The sequence below is a fragment of the Citrus clementina genome, unplaced genomic scaffold (assembly GCF_000493195.1).
Source record: "Citrus clementina cultivar Clemenules unplaced genomic scaffold, Citrus_clementina_v1.0 scaffold_4, whole genome shotgun sequence".
NCBI classification, from domain to species: domain Eukaryota; kingdom Viridiplantae; phylum Streptophyta; class Magnoliopsida; order Sapindales; family Rutaceae; genus Citrus; species Citrus x clementina.
This window is the reverse complement of record NW_006262274.1, coordinates 11,928,670-11,941,450: the sequence shown is the minus strand read 5'-3', so window position 1 is coordinate 11,941,450 and position 12,781 is coordinate 11,928,670. Positions and strand designations below refer to the sequence as shown.

Below are 12,781 nucleotides of genomic sequence, written 5' to 3'. Positions count from 1 at the left end.
GTTGAATAAAATGGATAGCTGATTTGATAATAGAAAGTGAAAGACAGAAAGATATCAGAGAACGAAAATATTTATAAGGGGATATTGATAACACTAATTAGACCGTAGAAAGTTGGTACATAAATATTGGTATATTTAAGTAGTACACAGAAGTCGGTGAGAGTAAAACGATAAGGTACTCCCCCCCCCCCCCCCCCGGCCCGAATTTTATCACTCTAACACGTGTATTGTAGGAATGCAAAAATTGAAAGGTTCAAACCAAAGTAATAATGCATTTGCCTCAAACTTTGTACCCATATGGATTGATTTATTCAACTCTGGTTTGTAACCCTAACTGGCTATAGAAGTATGCCTTTTAATAAATAGGGATTCTTAAGTTGAATAATTGATGAATACTGAGAATGCTTTAATGAGAGTATTGTTTATTCTGAAGCCTTTTATGTTATCCAGATACTTGTATAGTGGAGAAAGTCAAAAAAAGCTTTCAAAGTTCAGGCTTACTCGGTGCTGCTGGAATTGCAACTTCTTGGACAAGATCAGGAGAACAATGGTAATAATTAATTAGTTACAAATTCAATGTTAACATTTGAATTGGATTTTTCTTTATATTTGTTGGCTATTACTTAATGTTACCAATATGAAACAGGGACTTTCCTAACGGCTGGGCGCCACTTCAACACATGATAGTAGAAGGTTTGGCTAAGTCAGGATCACAAGAAGCAAAGTCAATAGCTCAAGACATTACTATGAGGTGGATCAATAGCAATTATGTTGCATACAAAGAAACTGGTGCTATGCATGAAAAATATGATGTTGAAAAATGTGGAGATATTGGAGGTGGTGGTGAATACATACCCCACGTAGTATATAATTGTTTATTCTTTCAAGTTTATCTATTAAACTTAGGTGCCTAACAATGACCATCTATGTACCTCATTTGCTCTGATGAATTACAGACTGGTTTTGGTTGGTCAAATGGAGTCGTATTGGCGTTCTTGGAGGAGTTTGGATGGCCAGAAGATCTGAAGATAAGTTGCAATTGAGTTATGCACTGAAGAGATGAGCTTTGACTTAGTTTATAATTACCAAACTAATAATCCCGGATTCCCTCCCTTCTTTTTCCTGTCTTGTCAATTCTATTGAAAATAGGAACTGGATACAATATGTAGATTCATATTATGCATTTTCTAGCAAAAGAAAGCAAACTATTCTTACCTGATGGTTAATCGAGACGCTGAGCAAATTAATAAAATTTCAAATTGGTGTCCTTAATTTGTGCTGCTGGAATTGCAACTTGTTTAGCAGCCGAATCAGAATAACGGACCAACAGTGGTAATTAGTAACATCTTCAACATTCACGTTGAATTATATGTTTCTTGTGCATTTGCATCACTTTATATGGATCAGCAATACAAACACAAACATGGACTTTCTAAATGGTTAATCTTTTAGAGCTCACTAGTGCTTTCCTCCCACTAATAAATTTTAAGTAGTAAAGATTAGGTTTTTGATTATGACACTAATTTATGCTGGATTTGCTTTCTAGGACTAGTTTGATCATGGAGAGCCTTGAGTTGACAGCTAAATAATGTTCTATTCCAAAACAGGTGGGGTTAGTTGCCTAATTGTTAATAAGTTTCTGTCAACATCTTGATTAAGGAACTGACAAATTAAAGCTAAAAAAAACCATAATTTATTTAACATTGGATGACTCATATATGGCATCTTTATGTGTGACTCATTTCATCACAAAGAGATTTTGCCATTAAGGACCTACTTAGTGGGTGATGGTGGGTCAATGATAGATACCTATATCTTTTCTTTTTAATTTTTCCATTGATAGATCCTCTGTAATCATAGAGGATGACAACAATATTCTAATTTAAGTGTGTAGCTTAGTAAGATTAGCATTATGTATATCTTGTTTGTAATTTTCTTGAGAAAATAAGAACAGAAAGCCGAAACTTATTATGCATGATTAAAGAAATTCACTAAGGTATCAATTGGATTCCCGATTGTGATATCATTTGTTACACTATAACAAATCCTACTTTTTCTGGAAGCCATATACTATCAAATTCAATCATTTTGAGCATGCATAATGATAATTGATATGATAAATTCATTATATATATATCTCAAATTATTTGTACCATGCAAACATTATAACTTTTCTAAAGTGCTTTATTGATTATTAGTACCTTTTGTTTCACTAATTAATTTGGAATGTCGCCAATTTTTAGTTTCTTTTATTATTTCTTTGCCAACCTTAATTATTATTAAAGAAACCCATTATCAAGATATATATGCAATAACATTTAAAATTCAAGCTGCAATAATATTCGAATGAAGGAGGTGGAAGGATGATTATAGCATCAGCAAGCCAAAGATTAATTTAAACAAAGAGATTGGAAATCATAAACCCTAATTTTAAGGGATAGGGACCCTGCAAGATTCGGGGCCAACTAATTATTAAGATAAGTTCCAAGCAGAATCATAATTAAGATTTAATTGTTAGGAAATCCTTCAGCAGACACGATAATGATCACACAGGGACACCAAAATTTACGTAGTTCAACTTTTAACCTATGTTCACAGGTAAAAACAGAAAGAAATAGTTTACTAATGAAAATGAGTTACAAATATTGTACTATTTTGTCTCACAACTCAAAACCCCAATACACCCAAACTCTAAAAAATACTAAAGTTAGAGTTTAAAGCTCTCAACGCTCTCAACCTACATCTATTGATACTCTCACTTGAATTGAATAAAAAATGGGATGATTGAAGAGGAAATGAAGCCTCAATTTATAGGAAAGGTAATGCCCAAAAATCAATAATAGTGGGTATTAAAATAATATTTTTTTTTTTCAACTTTCTATTTTGGTGCCAAAGTCAAAAGTTACATGCCTTCCACTTACTCATGTCTCCCACTTAGTGCTTGTTTGGTATGGCTTATTTAAGAGCCATAAGTGCTTATTTAAGAGCCATAAGTGCTTATTTAATCGTATAAGCACTTTTTAAAAATTTTCATGGTGTTTGGTTATTTTTTTAGTAGAGTTTTTTTAGCTTAAATAAGCTAATTTACCTCTACTAGTAAAAGCCCAAAATTTGAGCTTTTGGGAGTAGAGGTTATAGAGCTTTCCTAAAAATATATAATATAAAAAAATATCATACAATTTAATGGTTCAAAAGTACTTTTTTTATTGACAACCAAACACCCAATGACTTTTTGTCCAAAAGCTCTATTGGTATAAGCTCTACTGCTATATGCTCTACTGTTATAAGCTCTATTTAATAAGCTGTACCAAACGGAGCCTTTCTGAACAACTTTACGTCAAGAGCCAAAAAGTACATGCTAAGTACATACAATGTTTGCCACGTAGAATTATTTGCCACATGCATGGACATGTTTAACATTAATTAAGACTGATTTATTGGAAAATTCAATCTATCTTTTAATTAATCCCTTGTTCATTAATTTGAGTAGATTTTCTGTAAACATAATAACATAAAAATAAAATAAACAGAGTTTTAAAACAATTAATAGTAATAATAATAATAAAAACAAAAGAGTCTGTGGGGGCTGCTGCTGATCGATGTACTGGAAATTGTAGGATTAGGATGTGGGCTCGATGTACTGCATCGAGTTTCTGCCCGGCGGAATCTATTGTTACGTCAATGTCTTTCCCATGTGCATGGTTTGAACAAGTTTTAGTTGGGACCTCAATTTGTTGTACTTTGGTCTCAGCACAGCAGCCATGCCCATGCATTTATCAATTTCTTTTATTTATTCGCTAATGATACGATTGATATTATTTTTATTTTATTTTATTGCAAAAAGTCTTCCTGCCTAGTAAGTTTTCTCATATTGTGCGAACTGTTATCCCTCAAATCAAACAATTGAAATTGAAATTAAAATTAAAATGGATTGTTTGATATGATCGGAGTTCGGAGACAATCATGGATAATAAACAGATGCCCGCCCGCCCGTACACCAAAACCATTGCAGATCGCAGGTCATTTTTATTACCAAACAAATACACAGCATTTGTGATAGGCAATTGGACCGTATATATAGGTCAGTAGCATTATTTAGCAAAATCTTTGTGTGAGAAGTATTATTTGTAAGTAGACCATTTAGATACTGTTCATGCATTGCTTTCAATTTTCCTTCGCTCCTCCATACCCAGCTGATAAGGAAGCCCTACAATTTGCTTTTGCCCATTTCATAAAAAAATCATTTTTTTTTTTTGATATGAAACTGTCTCTTTCATTTCTCAAACTCAGAAAACAAACACAAAAAGGTTTTTGGAATATTATCCAGCCATGAGACAAAACTATCTTGTTCTAGAGCTGCTTTAGCTAATGAATGAGCTACTCCATTACAATTCCTTGATTCATATTGAATTTTGGCCTGTTGCAGTCTCTTGATCCTTTCTTGGATTTCAGAAATGATCCAAAAGATTTCAGTCCTTGTGCTTTTTCTGTTAAGAACTAAATCAACCACCTCCTGCGAATCTGTCTCTATAATCAAAGGCATGCATCCTGCACTTTCTGCAATTTCCAATCCCAGCTTTGTAGCTTCAGCTTCAGCAAATGCCACACTACCACTGAAAGTCGATGGCTTCATGGCTGCTGCCACACACTTTCCTTCAAAGTTCCTTATGACCACTCATAAACCCTCTTTATCTTGCTCTTCTCGCACTGCAGCATCTACATTCACTTTAAAGTGCCCTGCTGGAGGTGGTTTCCACTGTTGACTGCTAATGGCTTTCTTTCCCAGATTTGATTGTAACTCAGGCTGCCTGATTTTTTTGTATGAATTCACCACAGCTTCAGCTCTTGCAACTGATAGATGGGGATCTTCCATGTTGTTCCTGAGAATATGAAGATTCCTTGAGTGCCAAACTACCCAGCATAAAGCAAATATCAGTTCCATATCAGTTTTGCATTTCTTTTTGGCCATTTCTATCAACATGCTGGCCATATCTTCGCATCTAGCCTCCCTGATTTCACTCCCATGGTCTGTAAGGCTCCATATCTTTTGAACAAATTTGCATTTAAAAATAGCATCAGCCATCATCTCCTCTGTTCTTTGACATCTCTGACACCAGGGGCTTTGTAACACATTTCTTCTCCACAAATTGGTTGCTGTTGGCAGAAGGTTTTTGACCATTCTCCACATAAAAATTTTTATTTTTTCTGGTAGCTCTGTATTCCATATTATGCTCCATGAAGTTTGGTTTCTCTTTGAACTGCTTGGCTGATCAGGAAACTTTTGATTTAGTGCCACTTGATATCCACTCTTAACTGTGTATTCCCCCCTTTTGTCAAAATGCCATTGTGGTTGATCCGGGCTGGGATTCCTGGGAAGAGGAATTCTAAGAATCTGTTGTACATCTTCCTCCACAAAGCTTTGTTGAACCAACAGCTCCTTCCATTGATTTTCCACATCTATAAGTTCAGATACTGTCGACTCCAGTGGTAGCTTTGGAAGAGAGAAAGGTTTGAAAGTCTTAGGTCTTGGGATCCAGCGGCTGTGATATATCTAAGCACTCCTCCCATCGCCAATTCTCCATCTCAGCCCCTCATTTATAATTTGCTTCCCCCACAGAATACTTCTCCATATGAACGATGGATTTGATCCCAAATTTGCCTTTAAGAAATCAGTACCTTTGAAGTACCTGGCCTTTAACACCTTTGCCACCATTGAGTTAGGGTTTTATATGATTCTCCACCCCTGTTTCGCCACCAGTGCTTGATTAAAACAAGTTAAATCCCTGAACCCCAGACCACCTATGCATTTTGCTTGACACAAACTTTCCCACTTGGCCCAATGAATAGACCTCTGGTTTTGTTTCGATCTCCACCAAAATCTTGCAATGGCCCTTTGAATATCCTCACATAGCCCCACTGGTAGCTTAAAAACGCTCATGGTATAAGCGGGAACTGCCTGCGCAACAGCTTTTATCAACACCTCTTTTCCTCCTCTGGAAAACATCCTTGATTGCCAATTAGATATTTTACTCAGCACTTTGAGTTTTATGCTGTTGAAAAAATTTAGCTTCTTTCTTCTCACTATAGAAGGCAACCCCAGATATTTTTCATGCTGTGACACTACTTGTAGCTAGAACAAGTTTTTTATTGCAGTTATTTGTGCCGGTTGAGTCCTTCCGCTGAAAAACATGGAGGATTTTTCATAATTGAAAATTTATCCTGATGCCTCAGCATAGCAATCAAAGATTTTCTTTAAGTTGGAGCAATCTTCGAAAGTGGCTCTTGTGAAGATTAAACTGTCATCTGCAAAGAGGGGGTAACTAATTGATAGCTCTTTACTGAAACTCAGCCCCTTGATCAGCTTATTTTCCTCAGCTTGAGTCATCATACTTGAAAAGACCTCTGCACACAATATAAATAAGTATGGGGATAGAGGGCAGCCTTGTCTAAGCCCTCGTTGAGGTTGAATTAGCCCTTTGGGTGCCCCATTTATCAAAACTGAAAATGAGGGAGTGGTGATACATCTCATGATTAGATCTACCCAATTTGATGAAAACCCAAGCACCTCCATTGCTTGCTTTAAAAACCTCCACTCTACCCGATCATAAGCCTTGCTAACATCTAATTTTAAAGCTACCCAACCCCTTTTTTTCTTTTACTAAGCCTAATTTTATGTAAACACTCATACCTAATGATTATATTATCTGTAATGAGTCTGCTTGGGATGAATGCACTTTGAGTATGTGATATTACAAGATGCAACATTTCTTTTAACCTATTAGCTATAGTCTTCGCTACTATCCTATAAATGACATTGCATAAGCTAATAGGTCTAAAGTGACCCACTCTCTTAGGCTTTTCACACTTGGGAATTAATGCAATATAAGTGTGATTTAAAGGGGCAATATTACCTCCTTCGTTGAGGATGTGCAGATATGTAGAAATGACTCATTCGCTGACTGTATTCCAGTGTTTCTGGAAAAAAAACAGCTGGTAAACCATCAGGGCCAGGAGCTTTTGTTGGGTGCATCTGTTTCAAGGCTGCCATAATCTCTTCCTCCGTGTACACTTGGTTCAGCTGCTCGTTCATATTCTCTATCACTCTCTGAGGCATGTTCTTGAAAGCTTTCTCCAGCTGGCTATCCGTGGGATGTGTTGAGGTGAAGAGGTCTGCAAAATACTCACAGAAAACCCCTTCAATCCCTTCAGTCTCTTCTGTCCATCTGCCATTTTCGTCAAGGATCCCTTCAATTGTATTCTTCCTCTTCTTAGCTGAAGCTTTGGAATGGAAGAATTTTGTGTTTTTATCGCCCTCTTTTAGCCACACTGTTCTGGATCTTTGTCTCCAATAAATTTATTCCTCTAACAGAATTCCATCAATCTGCTTTTCGATATTCTTGATTTCTTCCCCACTCTCATACAGTTCCCCACATTCTCTCTTGCTCTGCAGCTGCTGGAGCAGATTATCTAACTTCTTTTTCCTTCCTTCAAATTCAGCTTTGCTCCAAATCTTTAATTCTGCCATGGAACTTCTTGCTTTCTCCTTGAACTGCATTACAGGGTTTTCACCATCCCATCCACTCATTTTTCACAATCTCTTGACACCTCTCATATGGACTTCACATGTCTTCGTAATGGATGCGCGTAAAAAACCTTCTGCTATACTTACTTCCTTTGTTTTTTTCCACCACGTCCTTCATCACTGGGTTGTGATCTGATGTCCATGTTGTTAAGTGTATAGCCACATTTTCTTGAAACACCTTTCTCCAATTTTTACAGCTTAAGAATCTATCCAGTCTTTCCTCCACCATTTGAGACCCAAACCACCTATTTGACCATGTGTAAGGGTATCCTTTGTAGCCTAAGTCATTTAAGCCACAAAATTTAAGAGTTTCCCTGAATTCATTTACTGTTAAAACACTCCTATTGTTCCCTGTTTTCTCACTTAGATGCGGGATTTTATTAAAATCCCCGAAACAAAGCCAGGGCAATGAGGAGAGTCCTACTAATCTTTGCAACAGCATCCATGTATGGTGCTTTTGATCTGTTTCAGGGTGGCCATATATACCCGTACACCTCCAATAACAACCATTTTCAGTATGAACAACAGCATCAATGTGGTGCTTGCTACATGATTTAATATCCACAATAATTTCATCATTCCAAAGCAAAGCCAAACCACCTCCTAGGCCACTTCTATCGATAGTAAAACAATTGGAAAAATTAAGTTTCTTACCTTTATCCACCATTTGCTTAGACTTCAGCTTTGTCTCACAAAGAAACATCATCTGCGGTCTATACAAGCAGAGAATTCTTTGAGCTTCTTGGAACGTTCGATCATTCCCCAATCCCCGAACGTTCCAGCTGATTATCTTCATTATTGTCGGCGGGGCTGGTAGCCAGCCTTCGCCATTGATTCTCCTATGAACATTTCATCAGCTTCATTTCTTTCATTGCTCTACACCTCTAGCATCAATCTGCATTTAGCCTTTGGAGATGCTGATATTACTGCTTTCATTGGGCTTTCTATCTTTTTTCTTTTTGTTTCGGGACTGTCCCAAAGGATTTCCTCACTAGACCTTTTCAATGTTTTTGGTCCATTATTGTGGCTAGTGAATTTTTTTGCGTGTCTGGCTTGCAGCTTCCATTTGCATCTCTTTTGCTTTGCTCTACTTGCTCCTGGCCCATCTCCTTCTTTCGCATGTGCTTTTTGGTTATCTAATAATGGGCTTGTTTCTATTAGGGCACCTTTCTTTAGGCTAAAGATACTCAGCCTATTGTCCTCTTCCTGTTGGTGCCTTTTTGATTTTTCACCTTCCGCTTCCCTCTCAAATTGCTTTTCCTTTCCCACCTCAAGTTGACTTTCTCCCACTGCCTGATTTTCTCCTACTGTCTCTGATTGCATTCTGCTGTTACGATTTGACATTCTTGGGAAAGCCCCCCTTGTGATGGTTCTTGACCCATACCCGTTTGGCCTGACTTTTGGATTACTCCATCAATTGTCTCCGGGTTCCCTTGTTCACCTTGAACCCCCGTTGTTGTGTAATCTTTACTTGTCTGCCCTTGGTCTGTTCTACCATTTTCTTTTCTTCTGTTTTGCTTCATTTGTTCCGTTATTGTTGGGGCTTTCATCCATGGTCCATATGCCATTTCCTCACTCCACTGGTTTTTATAGTTGGTGCATTCTCTGTATTGATGCCCCACATGCCCGCAAACGTAACAAAAATATGGCAATCTTTCATACCTTACCGGCATTGTAATTTCCTTTTCTTCGCCCCCTTCCTTTGTTGTATCCTCCCATTCTTCTTCCTCTCCCCTATCCATTTTGTCTTCATCCTCTTCCTACTTCAGATATAGAGCTTTTATCAGTGGTTTGGTAATGTCCACCGAAATATGAAGCCTAATATATTTACCAAAACATGCTCCTGTAATATCTGTGGCAACCTCTTCCACCCTTCCAATGGCTTCACCCAGTTCCCGTATTGTCTCCTTGTTCATGCACATGATGGGTACATTGAGTATTTGAACCCAAAATGAAACATGAGTAAAAGCTTGTTTTGTTATCTCCCCTATACCTGCTGGCTCTGTTAATACAATTAAAGCTTTATCAAAATGCCACGGACCCCCTGCAAAAATTTTTCGCTTATCAGCTTCGCTTCCAAATTGAAAAATGAAAACATTTTCCCCTAGCTCTTTGATTTTAACATCCTTCATCGTTTTCCATACAGGGAGCAGAGCAGCTTTAAAACTTTCTTTTTTCACTTCTCTATTTAGCAACACTTTTCCAACCAAGCATCCCGCAAGGATCTTTTCCCCATTTTCCTTCATTTTACTTCTTAGAGTTACTTTCCCTCTTTTGTTTCCATCCAGTGATATTGCTTTACACTTCTTTATCAGTTCTACTGTGTCCATCTGCACCTTCAAACTATCTGACTGCTTATTCACTCCACCTCTCCAAACGAACTTAAGCTTTTTTCTTTTGACAAGTCACTAAGAATAAATAAACTGGAAGAAAGATCTAAAGCTAAGAAAGACTTAGCCTTAAGACCCCTTAAAAGCACCCAACACTTGGTGGGTCAGTTTGAAGAGTCATTGCGACCCACTCATAAGCTCCCATTCTGTTTTTCAAGGAAAAATGAGAAAGGAGACCCTCCTATTTTGCTTTACTTCGAATACACAGATTTTCTTCACTTTTCATCTCTATCCACTCCTCCTTGTACTCCTTATAAAAAAATCATTGAATTTGCTTAATCCATCCCACTGTTCAACTTTTTAAATTCCTATCCTTTTCGCTTTTAATTTATTGCTTCAATAATTAACTTCTTTTCTTGTTTCCCAATACGGCAATAATAGTCAATCATCTTGAAAGCAACGTCTACATAAACTCAAGATTCGTCCCTCTAAACTTATGCGGTTATGCCCCTGCCCTATTGAACTCAGTCTACTACTAGGGTCCATACTTGTCTTTTCCCATGATGAATTATATAGGACAATAAAAAGCCGTGTATGCCCTTCCTTTGGCCTTTAGGGATAAAATAATTATTTTATTTAAATTTTTAGTGTCGAAATGATTGATTGATATAAGTTTAGAATAAAAAATAATGTAAAAAATATATCGAAATTTTGTAGAGGTGTGTGTGTTTATATATATATATATATATATGACAAAATAAAGATGGTATAAAGATAATTTCTTTTTTTTTTAATAATTAGGTTGCTTGAGTAATTTTTCAATAATGGATAAAAAAATACATACTTACAGTATTGACATTTGTATTTTTCTTTTGGATAAACTTTGATTTACCCTCTACTTACTGTGACAATCTTTGCTTTACTCCTAAAAGTGTAAAAACATTAATTTTCTTCGATTTATTGTTAAGAAAATAAAAAAGTAATTTATCAACACCATCACCATTTACAACTATTTTTTAAATAAAAATGAGAATAAATTGAAGTTTCTAAGTTTTTGAAAAAAAAAATTAATTATCATTCTATCTTAAAGGATAATTTAAAATTTATCCTTTTCTTTTCAACTTAATCTATTCCGGGGAATTAAACCCACTGTGGGATTCTTAACCATAAACCCTTGACTAGCTCAACTATCAATATTTTTTTGCTCTCTCAATTATTTTTAACTTTTTGTTTGGGCACTTGTTCAAAACAAAAGAAAAAACTTTTTTTTGCACGTCAATGATCTTTGACCGTTGGTTTTTTTGTAATTTAAAATCCAAGGGTCCACCTTTCAATAAGAAACTGACAAGCTTCAACTCAAAATTCAAAATTCAAAACGAGCCTGCTGACGTGTCGCATTTATATGACATCCTACTGCCACTAACGCGACCAACATTTCATTCTGAGATATTTGAGGCCCACACACATCCACTTCTTTTCAAGTAAAAAATATTTTCAAAATAGCTTTTTTTATTCTCCTACTCGTCACTAGTTTCTTCGTCTTCTTCTATTCTCTAGCAGTAATCAGTTCAAATTCGAAAGAACAAACCGGTAGCCTTTTGGAAGAAAGAGAAATTGAAATAATGGCAACAATGGAGAGCTTGATAGGGTTAGTTAACAGGATACAGAGAGCGTGTACAGTACTCGGCGACTACGGCGGTGACTCTGCTTTGCCTACACTTTGGGAGGCTCTTCCCTCTGTTGCCGTTGTCGGTGGCCAGGTCCTTTTTTTTTTTAATTTTTGTCTTTTTGCTTTGCGGTTTATAGCTTCGAAGTGAATTTGGTTTGATTTTGTCAAGTGTTTGGAAACGAATGCAGAGTTCTGGAAAGTCGTCGGTGCTGGAGAGCATTGTCGGACGAGATTTTCTTCCTCGAGGATCAGGTTGTTATAAGCTTTGAATTTTGATTTCCTTTGTTTTTGTACTGTTGTATTCTGTTTGGTTGGTGAGAAAATTGAAGAGATGGAAAAGGGAAATGCTTTTTAGTTTTTAATTATTTAAATAATGATAACTTTTGGTCAATTTAAGTCAAACTCTTTTAAATAATGATAACTTTTGGTCAATTTCACTCAAACTCTTTTCAAACAAGCTTGTACTCAGTTTTGACTCTACTGTCGAAAAGGGAAAATTGAAATGTGAGATCAAACTCTTTAAGTCAATAGCTTCGGAGAATTGAACAAGTGAACTCAATTAAAAGATGTCTAAATCAAAAGTTACATTAGTTGAATTCCTGCTTCGTTTTAGGAAAACTGGAACTAAAGCATATCATAATCAAAAGATTTTAAGTGATCTTGGAAAATTTATGTGCATGCAAATGAAGAAAATAACTTATAATTTTTGGTTCTGAAGTATTTTGTGTAATTTTCAGGTATTGTGACAAGGAGGCCTTTGGTGCTGCAATTGCACAAGACAGAGCCTGGGCTACAGGAGTATGCAGAGTTCCTTCACTTGCCAAAGAAAAAGTTCACCGATTTCTGTAGGTTATTTGCATGCCAGTGTTATGATATGTTTGCATTTGATTAATCTTACTCTATGTTTTTTTCTTTTTCTTCTAAATGAGCTATTTGATGCATTTGGTTATAGTTGTGATGTAGTCTCTGGTGTTAATTTATGATTATGTTCATTTTTTTGAAATAAAGTGACCTTGATTTCACGTAATTGAGAATTTTATGTGAATCAGGAATTTACAGTTCAGGAGTTAATGGAGCAAGTTTCTAATTTACGCACATATTTCATGTATTGTAATTGGTATTGGCTTTCTTCTTTGCAAATTTGTGTAATAGTTGCATTTAATCCTTGTATCATGTCAGCTGAAACCTCCAGCGACATGG

General features: G+C 36.2%; 1 protein-coding gene and 1 pseudogene across 1 annotated transcript in view; both read left to right on the top strand.

Annotated features, from left to right (window-relative positions):
- LOC18044153 overlaps nucleotides 1-1,552 on the top strand; it is a 4,060-nt pseudogene extending 2,508 nt beyond the window's left edge.
- A 9,794-nt stretch (nucleotides 1,553-11,346) lies between these two features.
- LOC18044150 (dynamin-related protein 1E) overlaps nucleotides 11,347-12,781 on the top strand; it is a 9,362-nt gene continuing 7,927 nt past the window's right edge. The window contains exons 1-3 of the mRNA XM_006436757.2: nucleotides 11,347-11,672; nucleotides 11,770-11,833; nucleotides 12,319-12,426. Of these exons, the coding sequence (XP_006436820.2) occupies nucleotides 11,535-11,672; nucleotides 11,770-11,833; nucleotides 12,319-12,426 (310 nt within the window). The 5' untranslated portion in view covers nucleotides 11,347-11,534. The remainder of the gene's footprint in view (nucleotides 11,673-11,769; nucleotides 11,834-12,318; nucleotides 12,427-12,781) is intronic.